General features: G+C 48.3%; 1 protein-coding gene across 2 annotated transcripts in view; it reads right to left on the reverse strand.

Moving 5' to 3' along the window:
• Positions 1 to 26,020, reverse strand: part of NOL9 (nucleolar protein 9) — a 111,991-nt gene that overhangs the window by 81,058 nt on the left and 4,913 nt on the right. The window contains exons 4-12 of one of the 2 annotated variants that reach the window (XR_011234538.1): positions 25,299 to 25,434; positions 25,085 to 25,181; positions 24,420 to 24,517; positions 20,331 to 20,492; positions 19,838 to 20,135; positions 19,348 to 19,459; positions 15,313 to 15,490; positions 13,875 to 14,008; positions 11,089 to 13,190 (exon numbers count right to left, since the gene is read on the reverse strand). Coding sequence is in view for 1 of the 2 variants with exons in the window: in XM_069479280.1 (XP_069335381.1) it covers positions 13,047 to 13,190; positions 13,875 to 14,008; positions 15,313 to 15,490; positions 19,348 to 19,459; positions 19,838 to 20,135; positions 20,331 to 20,492; positions 24,420 to 24,517; positions 25,085 to 25,181; positions 25,299 to 25,434 (1,359 nt within the window). In the remaining variant the exon portion in view is untranslated. Of the gene's footprint in view, positions 1 to 10,218; positions 13,191 to 13,874; positions 14,009 to 15,312; positions 15,491 to 19,347; positions 19,460 to 19,837; positions 20,136 to 20,330; positions 20,493 to 24,419; positions 24,518 to 25,084; positions 25,182 to 25,298; positions 25,435 to 26,020 lie in introns of those variants that run through there. The other variant, XM_069479280.1, reaches the window with a different exon arrangement.

The raw sequence follows: 26,020 nt of genomic DNA on the forward strand, positions 1-26,020 counted from the left end.
TCCTTATACAATCTGGTGAGAGTGGGTGCCAGCCAGTCACCCAGCCCTCTGGCTCTCCTGCCTCTGTCCCTTTGGCCAGGCCCCCCCAACCCCAGCCAGACCTCCAGCTCCAGGTAAAGACAAGAATCCACTTCTGCCCTCCAGAGGTGCAGGCCAAGGACCCTCCAGGACCAACGAGACTGGTGACGCCTGGTGGGGGTCGGGGTGGGGTGGAGGCCACCCCTCGGCCAGCAGGCAATGCACCCAGGGCTGGCACCTGCAGGAGGGGTGAACAGCAGGGCCTGGTGTGGGCAGCACAGAACCTTCCCCTCCAAACAAAACAATTCCGAAGGCAGACTCGTTGGCCTGAAGCCCCAGCCGTCTGCGGATCCATCCATTTGGAAGATGCTGGTGGAAACCTGGACCACAAGCCCCTGGCCTGGAGCCAGCCTGGCCCTCTAGCCCCAGCCAGGCCCCAGCCCCAGCCCCTCACCGCAACGCCCTCCTCACAGCCCGGGCCAGGCCCTGTTTCAGCCTTTGGAGCTGCTGAGGGGTGAACACAAAGACAGGCGGAGCACACACCACCAAGGACAGTAACTGACTCCTCCCGCCTCAGTTTCCTCCTCTATAAAATGGGGACAGTCCTGAGAAGTCCCTGACGAGGGCTATGAAATGAGGCTGCCTGTGTTAAAGGACCCAGCCTGGAGCTTGGCAAGCCCGAAAGAGGACATCTGAGTGGGGCACCCCATGCTCCTGCACTGCTCGGACAGCTCCTTCTCCAACCTTCGGAGGCTGCAGGGGCTGGGACTGAGTTGGAGTCCAGACACAGCAGGGCCGGGACAGCATTCCCAGAGCCTGGGGCCAAGGCGGGCAGTCCGGGCAGTGGCTTCTCCTCCTCCAGCCCCAGAGCTGCATTGCAGGACGTCCAACTGCAGCCCCCACCGCCAGGCTGCCCTGGCACTGCAGGGCATGCATGTGTGACCGTCACCACAGCCTGGGGAGAGGAAGGGGTGAGAGAGTTCTGCTGGCAGGGAGCCCAGTGCCAGGCGTGGAGGAGGCCAGGCCGCTCTGGCCAGGGCCGGGGAGCCTTCGCTGCTGTCTTCCGTGTGCTGGTTCACGAACCCCTGCCTGCCCGTGTGGCCCTCAGAAACAGAGGCTGCTGCCCGGCCAGGGCGCCTGTCTCAGCCGTCGCTCCCAGCTCCTGGCCCCGCATGCAGTGGGAACACTAACGTTTGCCAGTCCCCTATGTGCCAGGCCCTGGACCTCCGAGGGGGCATCTCCTTTAATCTGCCTAATGGCACTGTAATTGTAGTATATCACTACCACCCTCATTTTACAGAGGAGGAAGCTGGGGCTCAGAGGGGCCTGGAGACCCACCCAGGTCAGCCAGGAGGTGGCCTGGGATTCACATGGAGCAGCTGCCTCCCTACCACCCTCCACGCCACTGGTGGCTCCTCCCACTGCCGAGACAGTCAAGTTCCGCGTGCCTGCAGGGGTCGTTCCCAGGCTCGGTCAATGGCCCTTCCTGCTTACTGTGGCACGTGAGCTCAGGTGGACGTCTCCTTGCCCGGGGCGCACCCCTGCCTTGGATTCTGGGAGCCCTTCAGCCGTGGACAAGCCTCCCTGACCTTTTTTTTTGAGACAGAGTCTCACTTTGTTGCCCAGGCTAGAGTGAGTGCCGTGGCGTCAGCCTAGCTCACAGCAACCTCAAACTCCTGGCCTCAAGCGATCCTCCTGCCTCAGCCTCCCGAGTAGCTGGGACTACAGGCTTGTGCCACTATGCCCGGCTAATTTTTCTATATATATATTTTTAGTTGTCCATATAATTTCTTTCTATTTTTAGTAGAGACGGGGTCTCGCTCTTGCTCAGGCTGGTCTCGAACTCCTGACCTTGAGCGATCCACCCACCTCGGCCTCCCAGAGTGCTAGGATTACAGGCGTGAGCCACCGCGCCCTGCCAGTACAAGCCTCCCTGACCTTTGAGCCCGCTGGCCTTGGGCTCCTCTGAGGGTATGTCGGGGCAGGACAGCCAGACAACAGGCCTCTCAGGCCCAGGAAGCTCCCCAGAGGCTGTGGGCGGGAGGTTCAGTCACTGTCCAGCATCTGGCTGGACCGTCATCACCTACTTGTCCGCCCACCACAGCCTGGGGACGAGTACAGCCTGGGGCAGGCTGGCCGTGAACCAGCTGCCCACGCCATTCTAAGCTCTGCCTCCAGAATGCCTCTGGCCTGGGCTTAGGCCACCACCGCCCTGCCTGGGCCTGGGGCCTCATGCTTGCCCCCGCCAAGTCAGCCTCCCAAACCAGCCGTGCTCCCCGGGTTCAAATCCCAGCTCCAGCTCCTACTGGCTGTGTCACCTCTGGCAAGTTGCTTAGCCTCTCTGGGCCTCGATTTCCTCATCTGCACAGTGGGGGGCTCACAGCACTACCTCACAGGGTGGACGTGGGGATTAAATGAGTTAATCCAGAAGATTGCCCTTCACACTCAGGGCCCCAACAATCCCAGCAAGAAGAACAGAATGCCAGTCTGAAAGTGTCACTGCCTTGATGAAAAACCTACTCCCTGCCAGCAGCAGGACAAGGCCACACTCCCTGGCATGGCCACTCAGACCCTGGGCACCAACCCCCACCCACTGCTTCCTGGCAGACTTGAAGCTCCTCCCACCAGCCGCTGGGTGGCCCTTTGGTCCTGCCTGTCTCAGGTGACCACGCTGTGCAGCCCTCCAGCTCCATCTGGACGGGGAACCTTTTTTCTCCCACGGCTGCAGGGCCGGGGCCCAGCCTGGCTCAGAGCAGGTGCCCGGGAAAGGCTTGGTGATTTGAATCGGAATCAATTCACAGTCAGTTGTCTTTTGCAGGGCCTGACTTCCAAATACCTCAAGGCATGGTCTAGCTGGGCTCTGCCTCACCCCTGTGGGTAAAAGTGGCAGAGCTCCCTGGCCTCTGAGGACGACCCAGAGGACAGCCCACAGGCCTAGGCATCCGCCTGGGGTCAGGGCTGGCCACTGCTCAGGGCTGAGACCCAGCAGCTGCTGTCTGCTCTCTGCCCTGGGGGTGCCGGGGTTCTCAGCCTGGGCTGAGGGAAGAGGAGGAAACGGAGGCCTGTTTTCTCAGGGCAGTCTGTGGCCAAGGCAGGACAGGACAGCCACATTCCAGTCTCACTGCCGGCCACTGGCCACTGCAGACTTTTAAACCTGGCCAGACAGCCCGAGGGGCCAGGCCCTCTCCAGGGCCAAGTCTGTCCAAGGAACAAAGGCTCCTGGGCTGGGCTTCCAATCACGGAAAAGACAGGCCAGACTTCCAGGACAGCTAGGATTTCAAAATATCTACCATTGTTGGAACACCGGACCTGTGGTTGGAAACTATCGTTAGCTCCCCTGGACATGCCCAGCAGAGACCCAGGCTGCCTTGGACAGGATTTGTCTTCCTGTTGGCCCAAGCCCGGGATGCAGGCCGAGCCCATAGAAGCAGTTTCTGTGCAGGGAAGCTGCTGGGTCTCAGCCTGTCTTGGGATTGTAGTCCATGCTATTCCCTGAGAGCTTCCCATATGGGCCTGGAGAAGTTCTGCCTGGATCCTGTTCATTTATATCTCAAGAAGTATAAAGCAGTTTACAGGGACAGAGAATGACTCAGAGTGTGTGTGTGTGCATACTTGTGCACTATTGTGGATACATACTCTCTCCCTGAGTGAGGGAGGTGACTTTAGGCAGAGCCTAGAATTAACATGAGGGAGCCAACCACGCAGGTATCTGAGGAAGAACAGCTCAGGCTGCAAATACAGCAAGTGCAAAGGCCCTGAGGCAGGGACATAGCTTTTGTTTGAGCTAAAGTGACCAATTGTTCCACTTTGCCCTGGACTTTCAGTTTCAAAACCTGGATGAGTTGGTCGCCCTAGACAGGGAAACTCAAGGAGGCCGGTGTGGCCGTGCAGGTAAGCAAAGGGGAAAAGAAGTCTGAGCGGGGACAGGGCACCAAGTCCTATCAGGGCCTGGCAGACTTTGGCTTTTATGCTGAGTGAGACGAGAGCTACTGGAGGTCTTTAACAGCAAAGGGAGTGATCTGACTTAGATTTTCAAAGGCTATTGCCATAGAAGTAATTATCAGTTAAATGGTAGGACCTTGGCAGCGTGGGAGGTGCAAGGGACTTTCTGACCCTGCTGTGGCTCTGAGTTGGCCACAGAAAGCCTCTGTCCTGCCTCGTTATGAATCTAACAAACTTTAGTTTCTTGTGCCTTAAAAATCACATGGAAGTTTTAGGTATAACAACAGCTAAAGACAATATGCTAAATGCTTTGAACACTTAGACCTGTGGTCCCCAACCCCCAGGCCTTGGCCCAGTACTGGTTCATGGCCTGTTAGGAAATAGGCCATGCCTCACTGCCTGAGCTCCCCAACCCCCCACACCCCCACCCCAGTCCGTGGAAAAATTGTCTTCCATGAAACTGGTCCCTGGTGCCAAAAAGGTTGGGGACCACTGATTTAGACCACTCAGTGGGGATTCTGCTTCCTATGACAGCAGATTAGGTAAATTGGACCAACCTTCCCATTTGGGACAACCAAAGAAGCTGGATTTAAAAATTTTTTATTAAATCTTAAAAATATCAAACTAGCCTTAGGGAGGTAAACCCAGATGTTTCTGCCTTTGAGGTATTTATACAGTTTCAAGAATGAGTTGGGAAACTGAGGTTTACTTTTAATGGGCTCCAGGGGAACCACGATCAAAGTGCAGGGAAACTCAAGCCTTGAATTTGGATTAAGGTCATCCCAGACTGGTAGTGTCTCCGCGCGTACCGTAGAAGCACATGATATTCCTGCCATCCTAGGCCTCAAAAATTTTCCTGCAAATAATTTTAAAAATATAATATCTAATATACAATCAAAAATAACTAGGCACACATACAAGACCTCATGATTGAAAGCCAACACAAACAGGCCTACCAAAACTTGAGAAACGAAAATTATCAGACAGAGACTAAAACATTACCTTATCTGGTCTCCACAATAACCCTGGGTGGCAGACACTATTATTATCTCTACTTTAAAGATAATGAAATTGAAGCTCAGAAAGCTAGAGTGATTTGCCTAAGGCCACACAGCTAATAAGTAGGGGTGCTGTGATTCAACACCAGCCTGTTGCCTCTGTAATCTATGCTGTTAAAAATGTGCTATTTAAGAGGGTTCTTAGAAGTGGGGAAGGGAATTACGCTTGGTGCCTCTGTGCCCCCACCCTCGGAAGTTCTAGAGGCATGAAGTCAGACTCTAAGGCAGCTGCCCTTGCACCCCTGCCAAGAGCCACAGCATTTCAGTAATGGGAGCGGATGAAGAAGAGAAATGCCTGGGGACTGTGCAAGGGGACACCTGTCTAGCCGCCCACCTTCACATGTCAGGGACATGCTCATGAAAGATGATGACCTAACTTTAAGAGCACATGGAGGGCCAACATACTCCACTGGTGGGAGAGTAAGTGGCCGTCTGGGTCTGGATGACAGTTTGGAAATAGCTATTAAAATGCAAATTGCTCCTATCCTTCCACCAGCAATTCCTCTTGCCTAGGAATTTACTTTAACGATGCTCTTTCACAAGTGCACAGAAATATAGGTACGAGGATGTTCACTAGTGAAAAACTGGAAACAACCCAAATCTTTACTCATAGAGGGTCAGTTTAAAAATTAAGATATATCATATATATCATGAAGCCATTAAAAAGAGTGACATATATTTTTATGTATTGGCAGGGTTTTTATGTATTGGCATTTTTTAAATGTCCAAAATATAGTATTAACTAAAAAAAAAAAGCAATTGTAAAACTGCACATTTTCTACCATTTCATCTCAAAAATGTTTGGCTGGGTGCGATGGTTCCCGCCAGTAATCCCAGCACTTTGGGAGGCTGAGGCTGGGGGTGGTGGGGTGGGAGGTGGGGTGGAGGGGGATCATTGCTTGAGGCCAGGAGTTCCGGACCAGCTTGGACAACATAGTGAGGGCCCATCTCTACAAAAAAAAATTTTTTAATCAGGCCAGGCATGGTGGCTCACACCTGGAATCCTGGCACTTTGGGAGGCTGAGGCAGCAGGATTACTTGAGGGCAGGAGTTTGAGACCAGCCTGAGCAAGAGCAAGGCCTCATCTCTACGAAAAACAGAAAAAATTTATCCAGGTGTGGTGGGAGGTGCCTGTCGTCTCAGCTACGCAGGAGGCTGAGGGAGGAGGATCACTTCAGCCCAGGAGCTTGAGGTTGCAGTGAGCTATGATGATGCCACAGTGCTCTAGCTGGGGTGACAGAGTGAGACTCAAAAAAAAAAAAAAAAAAAAAAGCCGTGTGCGGTGGCTCATGCCTGTGGTCCCAGCTACTCTGGAGGCTGAGGTGGGAGGATTGCTTGAGCTCAGGAATTCAAGGCTGCAGTGAGCTGTGATTACCCTACCATACTCCAGCCTGGGTGACAAAGCGAGACTCTGTCTCTAAAATAAATAAATAAGTTAATTAAATAAAAATTCACATAATCACATATATGTCAGTATATGCATGAATGTGTATATTTTATAGAAAAATCTGAAATGCAACAAACTGGAAACAATAGAAAATCAGAGGATTTAAATCATCACTCCTTATATACCATTTGAAAATTTTACAGTGAAGATGTATTATTTTTCTAGGCAGAACAAAAAGCACACAGTGTGAATTTATATTTATATGCTAATTTTAAGGGCTTAAAGACCCAATCAAGCACACGCTGAAGTAGACAGAAGAGGTGGCCACTCCCTGCTGTTCACTCCAGAGGCCTGTAGCCGCACATTTCACCCACACCTGGGCACAACCTCCCTTCAATAAAAAGCAGGGATGGACCTTGAATAAGGTGGACATCGCTCACTGGGGGCTCGTGTATTATTAACGTGATCCGGCTGCTGACACAGACGGCGCAACTTGATTTCCAGTTTCCGACTGCTAGCAACAGAGCCCAGCCTGGACAGGTGAGCTCTGCTCTAGGGCGGGCCAAAGGAAGGACAGGGCAGCAGCGCAGACTCCTCCCTGGGACAGGGCAGCCCAGGGCGAGGGGCCTGGGTGTGCACAGAGGAATTCTCCTGACTCCCTGTCTGCTTCTTAAGTCTGTGCTGGGCCAGACATGGGGGCGGGGGCCAGATAGAGGCTGGGCTCCGAGCTGAGCACACCAGATGTGTCAGTGGCTGACGCGCCCAGGCCATCCCCCTTGTTCCGGGAACAGGGCATTTCCCAGGCCAGGGCTCCTGCCCAGGGGCAGTGGAAGGCTACTGGATTGCGTGAACCCTATTCCTGAACCCCCACCCCCAAAATGCACCATGGCATATGTTAAAAGTGAATTTAAAAATATTGATGGCGTAGGAGGAATTTCATGGCCCTTCCTGAGAGAGCTACAAAAGCCAGGCAGAGAACTACTCTAGACCATGCTCGCAAAGAGGACACAGCCTGAATGCACAAAGTAGGACACCCTGAAGGATCTCGGGGCACCTGTCTTACCCCACCGTCCCTTCCACGGAAGAGGAAATGAGGCACCTTCCGTTCCCTCAAGCCACTGCAGCTGCCCTGTGCAGCAGCGACCCAGTTCTGCCACCAAGCCATCCTCCGAATGGCACCCTGCTCTTGTTCCTCCAGGAGTTGGATGGCTGCAAGGGAAAGGCCCCTCCTCTGCCTTCTCAGAAGACAGGACATCACCAGTGCCCTCAAACCAGAGCTGATGCTGAAAAACTTGCTGGGCTTGGGAGGCCTTAACTCACTGATTACCCAATTAGTGAGGACGAAATGTACCCAGCCTGCAGGGCAGTTCTTAAAAGGTCTAGAGTAATTCAGCCATTGTGGAGTGTTGGTGGCCCCTCCAAGACCTGAGACCCTCCTTTCAAGACAAAAGAAGAAGACATACTCACCGGTTCCCAAACGAAGGCTGAGCCAGCTTCGAGGTGGAGACCCATATTTTGTCAGGACTGAATTCATGCTTGACCTCTGGGTTGGTGGCACCCTGCCTGGCCCGCCAGGCACATGCCAACACCATGGGCCTCTGATCAGACGCGCAGGTCTCTATCCCTCCCTGCCCAGATGCAGTCCCAAGACTGAAGGGCTTCTCCCACGCTCAGCCCAGACCTTACTTTCTCCAGCTGAATCCGTCTGCACGGAAAACCACGGAGATTTCAGCCCCTGCCAATTTGCTTCCCCTCCAACACAGGTCCCCTGGGCGCTGTATATTTTAACGTATGGACTTTGTGGCTGCCGCTCACATTGCGTTTTCTTGTTGGTGGTTTTTTCCCCCTTGGATTTTCCATTCCCAAGTACCCATTTGCTCCTTGGAACAGGCTTCTCACACTGCTGGGTGCCTCCAAGACCCCTTCCCTCCTTTCTCGGAAAGCGACGCCACGGACACCCTCGTCTCTGCGATCCCAACAGCCAGCAGCCCCTCTGCTGGACTCCTTGGCCAGGAGGAAGGCCTGGGAGTACAGTGGCTTCCTCCTGCCAGGCAGAGACAAGCTGGTCACAGCCCAGAGACCAAGCAAAAAAGCATTCGAAAAACCCAAGCCAGTCTGCCTGAACGCCACAGCGGCCTCAGGGCCAGTTACCATGGCAACGCTTGGCTTCCTAGCCTAGCACTAGTCTGCCCAGCTCAGCTCTATTTGCTGATTCCCAAGACTTTGCTTACTCAGCTCCTGGCACTGCCAGATCAGACCTGCCGCCCCTCCACCGGCTGTGCCTTTCAGACCCCACCCCCAGCCCACTGTTTTCCTGGCAACGCCTCCGGGAATACTTAACTTAGCGAGGTCTTTTAAGAGGCCCCAAACATCACGTGGGCTTTCCCCCCACTGCACAGATGGCCCCCATATTTATTTTAGCCACTGTTCAGGCTGGGCTCATCGGCCAAGTCTGGTTCTTTCTGCCAGGCCCAGCCCAGCGGGGAGCAGGACGACCAAGGGGCTGAGCCCTCGCTGCTGAGAGACAGTTACCAGCACGGACCCCAGAGGGGCTTTTGCTTTTTTAGAGTGTGAACTCTTCTGGGAGCAAAACCCGTTTCGGTCAAATACTCTCTCAAAGACAGTCCAGAGAGGTTACAGGTTAACTTACAAATGGGCCGAGACAGGAAAATTAAACTCTCACTGCACCCAACGGCGAAATGAAAATAAAACACAGGCGTCTGCTGGAGCCTCCTAAGTGCGCCCCGCTCCAGCACCCAGATTTCACTACCCTTTCAATTTTTTTTCCTTTCCAATGTTTTTTTGCCATAATTTCTCCTAAGTATTTAAGTCATCTCCTAGAATAAAATGGTCTAGATAATGAAATTATACAATTAAATTCATATTCTCAAAAACATTTAATGATACAGTGGTTCATATGTTAAAAGAGCTGGATAGAAATCATACAGCAGGACACCAGTTTTATAAAACACACACACGTAGAAAAACACCAGGCAAGGTAGCCTTAGACGGCATTCACAGTGTTGTCTGTGTGGTGGACTGCAGGATCGTTTTCTACACATGGGAGCTGTTATTACAATTTTTACAGCAATGATTGGGGGTTTATGAAAATTTCCATGAACGCATTACCAATGGTGGCCACGCAACCTGCTTCCCCAAGGCCCGCGGACCACAGGTCTGGGCAGCAAGAGCAATTACAAGGGGCAGGAAGGGTAGCTGTGCATTCCAGCGTTTTGTTTCTGCGTCACTCCAGCCTGACGGTGAGGAACGCAATCTTGGTGCTGCCTTCCACGAGTTCCCAGTTGAATACGAGGCCATGTACTAAGATCCACTGACCATTTTCTACTTGCAGAGGACTGCTAAGCCTCTTATGGCCATGATCTTACTTGCTCCTCACCCAGGAACGCTGAGGGAAGAACAATTACCCCGTCTTCAAAGAAGGAAACAGGCTCAGGTTAACCATCTCCCTCAAAGTTACGCTGCTAGGCAAGTGGCAGAGCCAAGATTCGAACTCAGAGCACTAACATCAAAGCCTGCTACCTTAACCACTATATTGCCATCCAAACATTAAAAAAAAAAAAAAAAAAAAAAAAATCACCATCTGGTACAAAAAAAGGACCTCCGTCTTTTTTTTTTTTTTTTTGTGAGACTGAGTTTCACTGTGTTGCCCAGGCTAGAGTGCTGTGGCGTCAGCCTAGCTCACAGCAACCTCAAACTCCTGGGCTCAAGCGATCCTCCTGCCTCAGCTTCCCAAGTAGCTGGGACTATAGGCATGCGCCACCATGCCCGGCTAATTTGTTCTATATGTTTTTAGTTGTCCAGCTAATTTCTTTCTATTTTTTCAGTAGAGATGGGGTCTTGCTCTTGCTCAGGCTGGTCTCGAACTCCTGAGCTCAAATGATCCGCCTGCCTCCGCCTCCCAAGTGCCAGGATTACAGGCGTGAGCCACCGCACCTGGCCAAAAAAAAGGAACCCCTTACCCATATTGTTTGGTTCTCACATCTGGCAGGCAGAAACCCAGGTGTCTGTCCATCAAAGGGGTCAGTGGAAGGTACGGGCTCCCTGGGTCAGCCCAGGGCCTCACCTTCTCCAGCCAAGCCCCGTCCAGGTAGGCACTCAAAAAGCATAGTCTGAGGCACTTGAAAAGCTTCTTCAAATATCCTTCTCTCCTTTCTTGAATCTTCAATCTCCAAGAGATGGTTGCAGAGGATACAGGGATTCCAGCTTCGGAGAGGGCCCAACAGTAGGACAGGGAAAAAAGAACTAGTTTATGAAATAAAACAAATCCTAGAATATGCGAATCTAATTTTCATATGTTTTTCCTCTGAATGGATCTCTTTAAAAGAACGAATTTTAAAGAACCACAAAAATTGACAACTAAGGGTTCTCATTTCCTAAGTTATACATTTCTGTAGTTTTCTTAAAATAAGCATGTACTACTTTAGAAATCACACACAGAAAATGATTATGAGTTTTTGTAAAGAACAACTCCAATGGAGGCCGGGCACAGTGGCTCACGCCTGTAATCCCAGCACTCTGGGAGGCTGAGGCAGAAGGATCACTTGAGGCCAGGAGCTCAAGACCAGCCTGGGCAACATAGTGAGACCCTGTCTCTACAAACATTTTAAAAAATTAGCTGGGTATGGTGGTGTGTGCGCCTGTAGTCCCAGCTACGAGGGAGACTGAGGTGGGAGGATCACTTGGCCCAGGAGTTTGAGGCTGCAGTGAGCTACGATCTCGCCACTGCACTCCAAGCCTGGGCAACAGAGTGAGACCATCTCTAAAAACAAACAAATAAATAACTAACTCCAATGGAGAACTCCTTACTACACATTCTGAACCATAACAGACTGCAGAAAGGACAAAAGATACAATTTCATCCTTTCTTTGAATACCCTTAAAGCCACTGCCATTGATAATCGAATGGACGGACACCCAGGGTGGATGGCACTGTAGCAGGTCTGACCAGGCACACCCTGGGGCTGACCAGAGCCAAGTCTCCAGGATCTCGGAATCTCCTGGCCAAAGCCCTGTACGGCTTCCTGGCTTCCCCGGCCACTCTAGCCCCAGGACAGCCACCTAACAGATGGCTGACAGCTCCCTCTAGGGGCGACGGTTTTTCCTTTACTGATGAGGACTGAAGAGAGAGACATGACATTCTTAAAGGCCAGCACTTAAAGGTTAAAGGCAAAGCTGGATTTAATGAACATGCAAATTACAGGGCGCCACTATCATCTCATTCTCCCAGAGACTTGCTGCTAATGACCTACAGTGGGTATTGCCGTAAAGACACAGGAACAGGGGAAAGCGGCAAAGAGCTGAGGGGGGAAGAGTCTTATAATCCCCTGCAAGGCCACAATAGTAAAACATGACACAAACAAGCTAAATTTAGACATAAGCAAGAGGTAACGAAGAAGTTAGACTCACTGGTCTTGTAGGGTATCAAAACTAACCACGATGACAAGAGTTCCGTGCTTAAGTCCTTTGCTGAGGAGCCACCACAGCATGCTCAGGACAATAACATCAGTGTCAACAGTTCAATGAAAACAAAAGTGAAGAACCACACATCCCAGTGACAGCCATTCCACATGATCGTACTGGGAAGCTGGATTTCCGCGGTACGGCCGTCACACCAGTCTGAAACGCTGCCTCGACAAATATGCCACTGTCTCACACACAGAAACGACATGACCCGGCCCATCATCCTTGTTTACAAAAACCACGTCCAACATGAGAGGATAAAGAATCCCGTGCACCACGGAGAGCGTGAAGAACGGCAGCATCTCAGCCCCTGGCCCCGGGATGGAGCTCTCAATGGCGCAGAGCTGCCCATGTTCAAGTTCAGGTCCAGCTGCCCACAGGTAACACCGGGGCTTTGCACGAGAGCTGGCCTGGCAGTCCTTCCAAACAGCTCTGCCCCACGGTTGTGTCTTTGGCCTCAGATGAGAAGTCAATCAGGACAAATCAACTTCTAAAAAGCCCCCTGAAGAGGCTGTCCAATTTGAAAGCAATTTCCTCAGCACAAAACCACAGGATTTAAAAAAAAAATGAAGGGCTCCTGAGTCCAAACTTTTATCTATTAAGCCTTGATTGAATGTGAGGGACCAAACACAACTGCATCAAGTGAACAAAAGTAAGAACGACCACCCAGGGTTGTGCTCACCCTTGTGGGCCCCTCAGTGTGCACATGGCTAGGTGAGGGCGAGGCCAGCCTCCACGTCCGCCATGCTCGAGACCCCGCCGGTCAGCCTTCCTCCTTCCTTCATGGTACACTTTTGTGGCCCCAGTTTCCCTATTTTTATCCTGATTCCAATAACCAGGTCCTTGAAGAACTTTTGGAGGAATCAACTATATTCCGTTTTTAATGGCATACAAACTTCCCCTGCTGCATTAAATTCCTTTAGAAAACAAACACACCAGACAGCAAGTGTGAGCGACCATGTAGAAGACTAGGGAAAATTCTAGCTCATGTAGCTTAAAAGAGAAACTTGAAACCATCATACAAGTTACACTGAACACTCTTGCTACATTAAGAGCACCATTGACGGCCACAAAACCCCTTCAAGTCTCTTGTTGTCAGGCTTGAGACAAAGCTTCCTGGTAGAAAAGTGTCTTCTCTCAATAAAAACATCAGCATCAGTTCATTTTCGATAGAGCTTAGATTTTGGGTGTAGTTTCCCTCTATGTTTTTCCTCAACTTCTCTTGCTCCAAGTTTCTCTGAGGCTCCAGGAAGTTTAAAATTGTAATCTGTTGTGACGTAAGGTATTGTCCCTTCGAGCCCACGCTGAAATGGAAACACAGAGAATGCATGGAAACGCTCCAGACAGAGCCTGCAAGAGTTTATGGTGTTTTATTTCTCACCCGGAAGACAGTGTCAGAGTGAGAGCCAGAGGACCTCTGCTCTCATCAGGCATTTGATCCCTTCCCGCGAAGGCCCCCCATGGAGCAACTGGCCCCGTAACCGTGCCTGCGCCTTTCTGTCTGGCTCCGTTCCACACTTATCACCCAGCATCAGAGCAAGGGGCTGTGGTGTGTGCCTCTGTCTCAGTAAGTGCAACAAGCAGGTGAGAATGGCAGGAACACCCACTGCCCCCAGCCCACTGGCAGCCCCTGTGGCTGTCACTGGGGGCCACACAGACACCCTTGGCCAGCAAGTCCCAGCCATGGGTGTGTCTGCAGACTCTCCTCGGGAGGGGTAATCCTGGGGAGGCACCTCCACTCTCTCCAACACAACCTCTTCCCATGGTAATGGCTCTGCCACAGGGCTCTGGACTCCAAGTGACAGCAGTGCACCATCTGGGGCCCTAGAGGTCACCCTGACACTGTCTTGCCTCATTGAGGATCTGTAAGGAAGCACAGGTTTCCCAGATAGATAGCCTTGTTCCTGTGACTCTCAGCCTACTGCAGCTCCTCGCTTCCTGTGGACCCGGCCGGGCTCCCTCCAGGGCTGTGCCTGGGTCAGGCTCACCTGGTTCTTGAAGACACAGTGCGGAATGGAAACAGCTCCAACAAGCAGACAATTCACAGTTCTTAGCTCTTCCGGGGGCACAGGGGTGAGGATGTGGTACAGCCGCTTCTCCATGTCAATGCCCCGACAGATGCCTACAAGACGAGACAAAGATTGCCCTTTCCAGAAGACAGTAAATCTCCCCACCATAGAAACTGCAGAATGGCTTTGAAAATAAGTTTCAATTTCAACTGTTTTGCTTGGAAAATATAAGAAAACCAAGAGATGGAGTACTTGATAATTCAAAGACTTTTTGTACCTTCCCTTTGTTCAGCTGTGAGGAACAAAAGTGGGGTACATGCAAAAGGCCTAGGTAGATTTAATTAAGGGGCACACAGGTCAAAGAGAAAAGCCATCATGGAGAAGCACAACGATGATGATGCCATCTTTCCCCGTCACCATTCCTTCTTTATGGTCTGTCTGAAGTGACAGTTTCTGTGGAAATGCTTTTGAGAAGCACAGTGTTGCACAAATCCCAAATGTGCACTTAATTAAGAATTTTGTTACTTCGGGGTTACTTAGTTCCAACACCCTTTCAAAACTACATACTGTCATTTATGGACCTTGGGGAGCCAGGGTTGGTGAAGGGGGCAGGGACCTAATCCTTCTGGGCACTGTGAGCCCTGCTCCAGATCCCAGATCTGAGCGATGGGAAGTGCCAGCCTACGGCACAAACTGTGTCTGTGTTCCGGTCACTCTTGACTTGGGGGGTGGAAGTGGAGGATCCAATCAAGAGCTTCCCCCGTGGCCCAGTGCAGAAATACCGATGGCTAACTGGCATGGTGACAAGAGGTGGACAATCTGACGTATTTTGAAAACAGAAGCCACCAGTCCTGCTCATGGGCTGAAAGTGGCAAATGAAGGTGAGGGGACGCCAAGGAGGAACTGGGGTTTGACCTGAGCTTGAGTCAATCTCCCGAGGGACTCTGCACAGACCCGGGGAAAGGAGGGGGTGGTGGGGTGGGAGGAGAGAGCCTTAGCTTTGGAAGTGTATTTCAGGTGCCAGGGAGACCCCCAAGTGGAGGGGTCCACCAGAACCTGGATTTGGAAGGCAGATGCACGGTTGTGCTAGAGGGATTCCATGGAAGAGCCAGCGTAAAGACAAAGATTGAAAGCCCAGCAGTGCACGTGACAGCCTCAAGGAAAGGTGTCAAGTGAGAAGAGGACCAGGACGGGCCCTCAGGAATCCTAGATTTAGAGGAGCTGGCAGGAGAGGCAGAGAAAGGGCTGCTTCCTTCCTGGCCTCCAACCCCTGAGGCACACGGTATAGAAGCGTGAGGAGCTCTCTGACCTCTCCAGCTAAGAGACAGCTACAAGGTCAAGACCAGTCATCCATCGCTGGTCTTGGAGGGGGATCCATTTCAGTAGGTTCATGGGCATGTTTTCCTCTCAGACTCACCAAACCCCAAACAGTCACAGATAGGAGTCTGGGCAAGCAGGATCGGCCCATTCGTGTACCCTCTGACGTCATCCAAGATCTTGCAAAGTCCAACCCAGCTGGCATTGACAGCGTACAGGATGTGGGTAGGGGCGACGTCGGAGTGGGTAATCCTGAGTGCGACTGCATTGAAGGGGACCTGGAAGATAAATAAACATCTCCCTCTATTAATTTCTACTTTGAAAGATTACTTTTAAGTTTTACAAGTTGATTAGCCAGCTATCTAAAGCTAGGGCTTCCAAACCATCTACCAAAGGCATCTATAAAGAATAAAAACACTAACCGGTGTTTGATTATGGTTGTACTGCATTATTACACAGACCCTAAGAAACGTACACAAATTTCTTTTTTCTTGTATTTTTGGGACAAAGTCTTGCTCTGTCATCCAGGCTGGAGTACAGTGGCGCCATCACAGTTCACTGTAGCCTTGAACTCCTAGGCTCAAGCCAAACTCCTGCCTCAGCCTCCTGAGTAGCTGAGACTATAGGCCTGTACCAGCACACCTAGCTAATTTTTTAAATTTTTTGTAGAGATGAGGTCTCACTATGTTGCCCAGGCTGGTCTTGAACTCCTGGCTTGAAGCGATCCTCCTGCCTCAGCCTTCCAGAGTGCTGGGATTACAGGCGTGAGCCACTGCACCCAGCCCACAACTTTCTTGTATACCATCAACATGTGCTAGAATTCTAAACCAAATGCCTGCAACTTTCTCATCTAAAGAGATGCATATGTACTCAGGAACGGTACAGGGAGACCTTGTCTCTTTAAAAAAAAGGAAAAAGGTTAGAGATGTCCTAAACGAGTCAAAGCAAAGTGAGAGCTGGGTGCAGTGGTGCATGCCTTTAGTCCAGTTATGCGGGAAAATCACTTGAGGCCAGGCATCAGAGGCTGCAGTGTGTTATGATTGCTCCCGTGAATAGCAGTTGCATTCCAGCCAGCGCTAAAAAATAAAATTTTTTTTAAAAATTAAATAAAATTAAGCACAGGGAGATTTCCAGCTGAGTCCCTGTGAAACCCCACTCACTGAGAGTTTCCTGATATAAGAAAGTAAAAACTGGCTGGGCACGGTGGCTCACGCCTGTAATCCTAGTACTCTGGGAGGCCGAGGCGGGTGGATCGCTCAAGGTCAGGAGTTCGAGACCAGCCTGAGCAAGAGTGAGACCCCGTCTCTACTAAAAATAGAAAGAAATTATATGGACAACTAAAATATATATATACAAAAAAAATTAGCCGGGCATGGTGGCGCATGCCTGTAGTCCCAGCTACTCGGGAGGCTGAGGCAGTAGGATCACTTAAGCCCAGGAGTTTGAGGTTGCTGTGAGCTAGGCTGATGCCACGGCACTCACTCTAGCCTGGGCAACAGAGTGAGACTCTGTCTCAAAAAAAAAAAAAAAAAAGAAAGAAAGTAAAAACCGGCCGGGCGTGGTGGCTCACACCTGTAGTCCCAGCTTCTTGGGAGGCTGAGGCGGCGGGAGGATAGCTGCAGCTCAGCGGTTCGACACCAGCCTGAGCACACTGAGACCCCGTCTCCGTAAACAAAAAATTACAAAAAAGACCAAAAAAAAAAAAGAAAAAAAAAAAAAAAGAAAGAAAGTAAAAACCAATTCACCGAGAAAAGGCCTCTATTCATTTCTTAGTGTAATACAGTGAATGAAGAAAAATGGATCAAAATTCCTGGAACACAAGATAAATTACTAAGTTATAACTTTTTTTTTTTTTTTTGAGACAGAGTCTCACTCTGTTGCCCAGGCTAGAGTGCCGTAGCGTCAGCCTAGCTCACAGCAACCTCAAACTCCTGGGTTCAAGCAATCCTCCTGCCTCAGCCTCTCAAGTAGTTGGGACAACAGGCATGTGCCACCATGGCCAGCTAATTTTTCTATATATGTATTTTTAGCTGTCCCTATCATTTCTTTCTATTTTTGGTAGAGACAGGGTCTCGCTCTTGCTCAGGCTGGTCTCGAACTCCTGAGCTCAAATATACTAAGTTATAACTTTTCAGGTAATTCTAAATTTTCGAAGTAGAAAACTATTTTGTGATACATATTAATTTAGATGTTAAAAATAAACACGAGCGGCTGGGCGCCTCAGCACTCTAGCCCAGGTGACAGGGCGAGACTCTGTCTCAAAAAAAAAAAATAATAAAATGAAATGAAATAAATAAATATGAAACAACAAAGAGCAGCTTAAATTACTCGCAGATAAATTTCAAGTCCTTACAGAGCATCTCCCAGCAAACAAATGATGCTGTAAAGCAAAATCCCAATTAAACAAACCGCCTTAGACTCTCCAGTGGGGCCCATCTGGCCATGGGGTCTGGGAGACCCTGCCCTGCCGTCCAGGTCCACCGCTTCTACCAGTGCAACCCGAGGCAAGTGCCTCCCCGACTGTGCTGTTTTCAAAGCTGTAAATGAGGAATGTCACAGCACCCCCCTCACAGATCACTAAGCCCGTCCGTGGAAGTGCTTGGCAGAGTGCCAGGCCAGGGCGAGCGCTCAAAACCAGACGGGCTGTACAGAGTCGGGCTGCCTGGGCTCCAGTTCCAGCTCCGGCTTTCACAGTGCCATTCTGGCCAAGCTGACTCTGAGTCCCTGCCTTGGTTTTATTAACATTAGATCATCTATAAAATGGGGATAACAACAGGACCACTGTGAGTAAAGGTGTTAACACAGGCTTAGAGCAGAGTACCCACAGGCTGGGCGTGGGGGCTCACGCCTGTAATCCTAGCCCTCTGGGAGGCCGAGGCTGGTGGATCGCTCAAGGTCAGGAGTTCGAGACCAGCCTGAGCAAGAGCGAGACCCTGTCTCTACTAAAAATAGAAAGAAATTATCTGGACAACTAAAAATATATATAGAAAAAATTAGCTGGGCATGGTGGCACATGCCTGTAGTCCCAGCTACTCGGGAGGCTGAGGCAGAAGGATCGCTTGAGCCCAGGAGTTTGAGGTTGCTGTGAGCTAGGCTGACACCACGGCACTCACTCTAGCCCGGGCAACAAAGTGAGACGACTCTGTCTCAAAACAAAACAAAACAAAACAAAAAAAACAAAACAGAGTACCCACAGAATAAACATTTAAGAAATGCTACCCGTCACTATTTTTATTTTTTCATCACCCTGAATCCTAAAGAATTCTCAGCAACCTGGATTCTAAGTTGCAAATGCTCTGCTGTTGGAATCTGTTTTTTTTTTTTTTTGAGACAGGGTCTTGCTCTGTTGCCAAGAGTAGAGTGCAGTGGCATCATCATAACTCACAGCAACCTCAAACTCCTGGGCTCAAGCAATCCTCCTGCTTCTATCTCCCAAGTAGCTGGGATTATAGGCATGCACCACCATACCCAGCTAATTTTTCTATTTTTTGTCGAGACAGGGTCTTGCTCTTGCCCAGGATGATCTTGAACTCAAGCACTGCTCCTGCTTCCTGAAGTGCTAGGATTACAGGCGTGAGCCACGGCGCCCGGCCTAGAATCTACTTTGGACAACAGTAATACTGAACACTTTGATGGTGCTCTCTGGGTGCCAAGTGCCGCTGTGAACACTCCCTGAATCCGTACAGCCATTCTATGAGGGTGATATTACCCATTTTTTTTTTTTCCTTTTTTTATTTCTTTTTGCCAAGTATTTTGGGATGGAAATTACACTGTTCTAAAGATGAGAAACTGAGTCACATACAGCCAGTAAAAAGAAGTGCTGGAGTAGCCACTGGGATTAGGTGGAACATTTGTACGAAGCACAGAGCTGTGCTCCAGAGCACGGACATTGGAGCAGGACCGCCTGGGTCTGGGTCCCAGCTTGGCCACTTGTGTGGGATCCCTTAGGCTCTCTGCACCTTAGTTTCTCTCCAAAATGGGGATAATTACACAACCTTCATCACAGGATTGTTCTGAGGATCAAATGAGCGACGAGTTATAAAGTGGTTAGTAGAGTGCCCAGCACAGAGAAAGCCACAGAAGTTTGTGTCAAGTAGACAAAACGAAGAAAGTTTCTCCCACAAGTTCAGATTACCTGATAGGGTGTCAGACCATGTAAAGGACTGAGTGGCTTTGGCACCGGGGGCTGCAGGTGGCCAAGGTAACCTAGCACAGCCAGATCTCGAAGAATTTTGTTATGTAATTCTCTGCAAAGTAAATCACAACGAGGTAAGTAGCGATTTGACCTGCCATTACCACCTCCTACTCATATCCACACCCAGCGCTAGGCTTGGCTTGAGACATCCCCACCCTAGCATCTGTGGGCCCTGCCTTGGCAGACTCCCAGCTAAAAAAACAGGAAGTATAAATATTCTCCTTTAAGTCAGAGCTCTTGGCCACCAGACCTGGAGAACACTACTGGATATTTCCACTGGGAAAATAACAGTTCAAAACACAGCTGATTCTCCTTTGTAAATGTATAGATGTAACAGATTTGAAAAATTTTAGAGGACTTAGTCCTTTTAAGGAATTGACAACAGAATGCCTCATTCAACTGAAGGAAAGCCAAAAGATGGTTTCCTTACCTATTTCTTGGAGTTATTCTGAATGCAAACTCCGAATGAACTCGCATTAGTTTATGTCCAGTAAACACAACCGGACTCTCTTTTTCTTCATCAGCGAATTCCAAATTCTCTGCAAATTCTGCAAGTTTGAAGCCTTGATTTCTTATCTTGGACTTGCTTTTTGTGTACAAGCCATCCTTGTCATCTACATAGCCCGGGGTGAGGGTTGGCATGTATTTACTGTGGGCAGAACTGAACTGAACGACGTGGCTGGGAGACAGCAATCGGATCAGATCAATGAGAAGCAAAAGCCCTTCGTCTGTTAGGAAGGAGATGACATTAGCACAGTCACAGAACAATGATACATTCCTACAACAAATGAGTACAGTTATTCTAAGACAAAGAAGCAACCAATAAGAAGGCTTCTCTTAAAAACTGGGCTTTAGCATGAACGCCTGGGAGCCAAGAGTGAGCTCACACTGCCTGTCCTCCCCCTGCGGAGGCGCAGCCTTACCTAACACCCAGCCCATTGTGTTGATGATGAGAGGAGACTCTCTCTTGTAAGAGCTGAACACATATTTTATTATCTCAATGTAATTTTCATAGTCGTTTTTACAAGAAGTTTTCCCATAGTACACCATCTTCTGCGGTGTCCTCTGGTGGAAGAAAGGTGGTCCTACAAGATGAAGACAAGAGTAATCAATTTCTGACTGCTGAAGGTAGTGAGGGTTTGTTTCAGCCATCATCACCGACAAAGGTCCTTAGGCAATCTGAGACCATCCCACCAATAGGAATAGCTGTACTTGCAGTTTTGGAAACCTGAGCTTTCAACTTAACACAATCACATGCTCACTCTGACACACACAGCTAACCCCAATTATGTCCTGATGGCCATTCATTCAACAAACACTTACTGAGCACCTACGACATGTTGGGTTTGTCCCAGATACTTGGGATATATTTATGAACAAGACAAACACCCCCACCCTTAAAGAGCTCGCATCCCAGTGAAAGGACAATTCGTAGCCACAGCATTACCTGTTGGAATCTAGCACTGGCTCTGTTATAGGTTCTTCACGTAGTATTTCACATAGTCTCTAATTTTCATTTAAAAAAGCTCTATGAGGGAAGTAGTATTATCCCTATTTTTACAGATGAGCAAATTGAGAAAGAGATTAACTTGAACACAGTCAGAGTAAATGTCAAGCCTCGCCTGAGCACAGGCGGCCTGGCTCCAGACTGTGCGCTTCCAATTGCCACACTGGTCTGCCTAGCCCAAGCCACTTCCTGTCTGCTCTGGTTGGGGACAAGGAGTCAGTCGAGCAGTTCCATAGGACCAGGTCCAGCGCCACCAGCAGGCCAGTGATCAGGACTGTGTGGCAAGAGGGTTAGCAGAGTGTGGCCCCTGGTCAGTGTGGTTGGTGCCAGGCCACCTGGGACAGAGATTCAATCAGCAGCGTGGCCACTGTCACTAGAGCTGGGAATTCAGCTGGCAAGGCTCTCTTCACAGTTGGGACCAATAAGGCCAGGGATCCAGGGGGGCCAGCGGCAGAGGGACCGGCCTGGCCGGTGTAGTTGGGAGATTGAACAGAGGCACGGAGTAAATATGTAAACATATTGCCAATTATCACAGCCAGGCTTCTTGTCACCAGAGAAGGAACTTCCAAATACGGAAGAGGGTGAGGCTAACCAGAATGAACCCTTGGGGGTTAGGCTAGAATCAGAATGATAGTCATAAAGTCCTGGCTTTTATAACAATAAATCGATAGAAAAGATATGTGCACATGCACATATGCACACACACAAATGGTGCGTATGCGTTAAACACACACATATATTCTAGCTGCGTCCACCAAGAAAACCTGCAAACAGTGACACGTCAGAGGCAATGAGCAAATCTAGTACCAAGACCCTGGTTTTCAACTATCGCTCTCCACTAAAAGAACCAGGGCTTTTTGGAGAAATAATTCATTCCAAGGTTATGGAAAGGAAAGTAAAAGATTATCCTGGAACATCCTGTTTTGCCCGATAGTGCTCAAAAAAGGATGGGGCTATGGGTTAGCCACGGTCAGCAGGGCTATGGGGCCTAGGCAGGGGCAGCCAGGGCTGAGGAGGTGGAAGGCTCCGGAGCAGGTGGGTCTGGGAGCCAGCAGACTGAGAGGCTGGTTATATACAGGAATACTGGGCAAGTAAGTTAGTGTATTAAGAGCAACGACATTGGCTGGGCACAGTGGCTCACTACTGTAATCCCAGCACTTTGGGAGTTCAAGGCAGGAGGATTGCCTGAGGACAGGAATTCAAGACCATCCTGAGCAACATAGCGAGACACCATCTCTACAAAAAAGAAAAAGTTAGCCAGACATAGTGACAGTGATATAATGACGAATGCCTACAGTCCTAGCTACCCAGGAGGCTAAGGCAGGAGGATTCCTTCAGCCCAGAAGTTTGAGGTTGCAGGGTGCTACAATGACACCAACTACACTCTAATCCAGGCAACAGAGCAAGACCCTGTCTCCCCCTACCGCACACACACACACAAAAAACATTAAAGTATGGTACTGGCAGAAGAACAGACATGTAGCCCAATTGAACAGAATATAGAGCCCCAAAATAACCTTTCACATATATGGTCAAATGATTTTCCAGAAGGGTACAAACACCATTCAGTGGGAACAAGGACAGTCTTCAACAAATGATGCTGGGAAAACTGGATATCCACATGCAGAAGAATGAAGTTGGACCCGATCCTTATACCATACATAAAAGCTAATTCAAAATGGATCAAAGACCTAAACTTAAGAGTTAAGACTATAAAGCTCTTAGAAGAAAATATTAGAAAAAACCTTCATGACACTGGATTTGGCAATGATTTCGTGGATACGACACCAAAAGCACATGCAACAAATGAAAAAATAAACTGAACTCCATCAAAATTAAGAACTTCCGTACATCAAAGAATACTATCAAGAAGGCAAAAAGATAACCTACAGAACGGGAGAAAGTAATTGTAGATTATTTATCTGATAAGGGATTAATATCTAGAATATACAAAGAACTCCTAGACTCAACCAACCCAATTCATAAATGAGCAATGTTCAAGGACTTGAACAGGACATTTCTCCAAAGATACACAAATACCCAATAGCACAAGCTCAACACCATTAGTCATTACAGGATGTAAATCAAAGCCAAAATGAGATATTACTTCACACCTACTAGGACAGCTATAAACAAAATAACAGCATCAGTGAGGATACGGAGAAACTAGAACCCTCATGTATTGCTGCTGGGAATATAAAACAGGACAACTACTGTGAAAAACAGTTTGGCAGTTTCTCAAAACATTAAACGTAGAACTACCATCTGACCTAGCAATTCCACTCCTCGGTATATACCTGAAAGAACTGAAAGCAAGGTCTGGAGGAGCTGTTTGTATACCCATGTTGATGGCACCATTATTCACAGTAGCCAAAACGTAGAAACAACCCAAGTGTCCATCAACAGTTGAATGGTTCAACAAAATGTAATATATACATACAGTGGAATATTTAGCCATAAAACGAAATTTTGACACATGTTACATGAATGGACCTAGAAAACATTATGCTGAGTGAAATAAGCCAGACAAACAATAAGTATTGTATAATTCCACTTATATGAGAATAGCCAAGTTCATTGGGACAGAAAGTAAAATAGAGGTCACTAGTGGGTAGGGGAAGGGGACAGAGGGAAGTTATTGTTTAATAAGCATATTTCATATTGGGATGATAAAAAAGTTTTGGATATAGATAGTGCTGACGGTTATAAAACATTGTGAATATATTTAATGCCACTGAATTGTACACATATGAATGACTAAACTGATAAATACCACATTATGTAAATTTTATCATTAAGAAAAAACAATGTGGAATTCGGGTTAGACTCTGAACCAGAAAAAGGACACTAGGACAACGGGTGAATTTTGAGTAAAATCTGCTTTGTAGATTGGGCTGGGCCTGGTGGCTCATGCCTGTAATTTTAGCACTCTGGGAGGTTGACTCGGGAGGACTGCTTGAGGCCAGGAGTTTGAGAACAGCCTGAGCAACATAGTGAGACCCACTCTCTACAAAAAATAGAAAAATTAGCTGAGTGTGGTGGCATGTGCCTATAGTCCCAGCTACTCAGGAGGCTGAGGCAGGAGAATTGCTTGAGCCCAGGAGTTTGAGGTTTGCTGTGAGCTATGATGACACCACTGCACTCTAGCCCTGGGTGACGGAGAGACCCTGTCTCAAAAAAAAAATAAAATAAAATAAAAAAATCTGTAAGTTGGTTACATAGGATTGATTCAATGTTAATTTCTTGGTATAGATAGTTGTACATAAGATGTTAATATCAGGGGAGGGTGTGTTTCTAATTTACATAAAACAAAAAGAACAGCAATCCCATTTCCTAGAGAGTACCATGGTTTTTTTTGGAGGTTAGAGGAGTAGTTATGGAAAGAACATGAGTTTGGTAGGAGCACATTCACTTTTAATATTTTATATTCTTTTGAGTTTTTTGTAAGCATCAGTACTTGTGAATTTCATAAAAACTAGACATTTGAGAAATATATAATACATACCCAGAATTGGTTCTGTAACATTAAGTAAAGAAATGCAACCAGGAGGAGTAAATTCTGTCTGTCCCAGATCACATTCCAAATAGTCAACACAGGAAACACTGCAAATTTTTAAGAAAGAAGAAAGAAAATCTTAACTAGCTTTACTCTGCAGAAAGCATAAATCAGATGGTGAAGATCTCATGTGATACACAGGCATAATGCACCGAGTATAGGTTCGGTGGAAGGCTACAAAGATGACAACTGGCATTTTAAAGAAAGTCAAGAGAAAATGGTGCAAGTATGGTCATCTTCCATTTGCTACACGGATACAACTTGGTCTTTCCTAATACTTTTATTTTAAAACACAACAGAACTTATCCCTACTCTGAATCTCTGGATTCAGAAACAGCATCTGGACAAATACAGATTCTGAAACCAAGTGTTTCTTCTTGCAAGCTTGCCCACAGGCAAGGCGGTCACTCTGCCCTAGTGCTTTGTCACCAGGTTCCAAAGCAGGCCAGTGAAGAACACCAGTTTTGCACACAGCTGAGCAGGTTACACACAGAGCTGTGTATAATTTCCACCTAAAGCCCAGATGCATTCCCACCAAGTTTCTGAAATCAAAAACCTCACTTCATGCCAAAAAATCTAGCAATATGTCAAAGCCATAATAAAAGTACTCTTACCTATTTAACAACTGGTTGATCAGGTATCTATTAAATGTTGACTTTCCAACATCCTGAGATCCACAAACTAGAATGATAGGGCAGCCATCTACTTCTTCTGGAGGTGAAACAAACATTGATCCCCAAAATTAGCCATCTTCTGTAGGATCTTGAGTAGTAATCCTCTGAGATTTTGGTGGAAAAACACTCAAATTTATCAATATATCTTACTTACCACAAGAAACATTGACTAACTCTTCCAGTGTGGAAAGGGCACTCTTTGATAAAAGAAGGCCTTTTTTCTTCTTCTCTCTTTTGATGCCAACAGACCTCAAGGCTAAACCTTCAGGATTAATCTGGAAAGCTGGATTCTGAAATTAACAATTTAAATTTTAAGAAAAGGTGAAAATAATGCATATTTTCTTCTTCAATTCTAAAGTAACTAAGTCTCACAGAGTTGTGAGGTACAAAAGATAAATTTGATCTTTTCCTTTCTCTCACCCCCCAAAAACCCAACCCATCAGCAAGTCTCGTCAGCTCTATTCCTGAAGTTGTCCTTGTCTCTGTTTTCACAGCTTACGCTTACTCCCAAGCTGCTGTCACCCCTGCAGGAAACTCCAGAGAAAAAGAAAATGCACGGTAATGCAGGATTGCCATAAGAAAAATTCAAGAGAAGGCCCAAGCCGCAGAACAGGTTGGTGATCTGAAATAAAGTCAAGGCAATCTCCAAAAATATAAAGCAAAAGACAAAGAACATATGCAAACAGAGCTGAAAGGATGTAGAAGACAGGTCTGTGAAGTCCAAGGGCAGAAGTATCAGGAAACCATGGGGAAAGCAACCCACAGAATGGAAGAGCAGCCCCAGGTGAAACAGGTGAGCCTCAGATGGAATAAACTGACCATGCAGAAGAGGAGGAAGGAAGGGCCACCACGCACACATCCTCGTGCAATTCTGCA

The sequence above is a fragment of the Eulemur rufifrons genome, chromosome 8 (genome assembly GCF_041146395.1).
Source record: "Eulemur rufifrons isolate Redbay chromosome 8, OSU_ERuf_1, whole genome shotgun sequence".
NCBI classification, from domain to species: domain Eukaryota; kingdom Metazoa; phylum Chordata; class Mammalia; order Primates; family Lemuridae; genus Eulemur; species Eulemur rufifrons.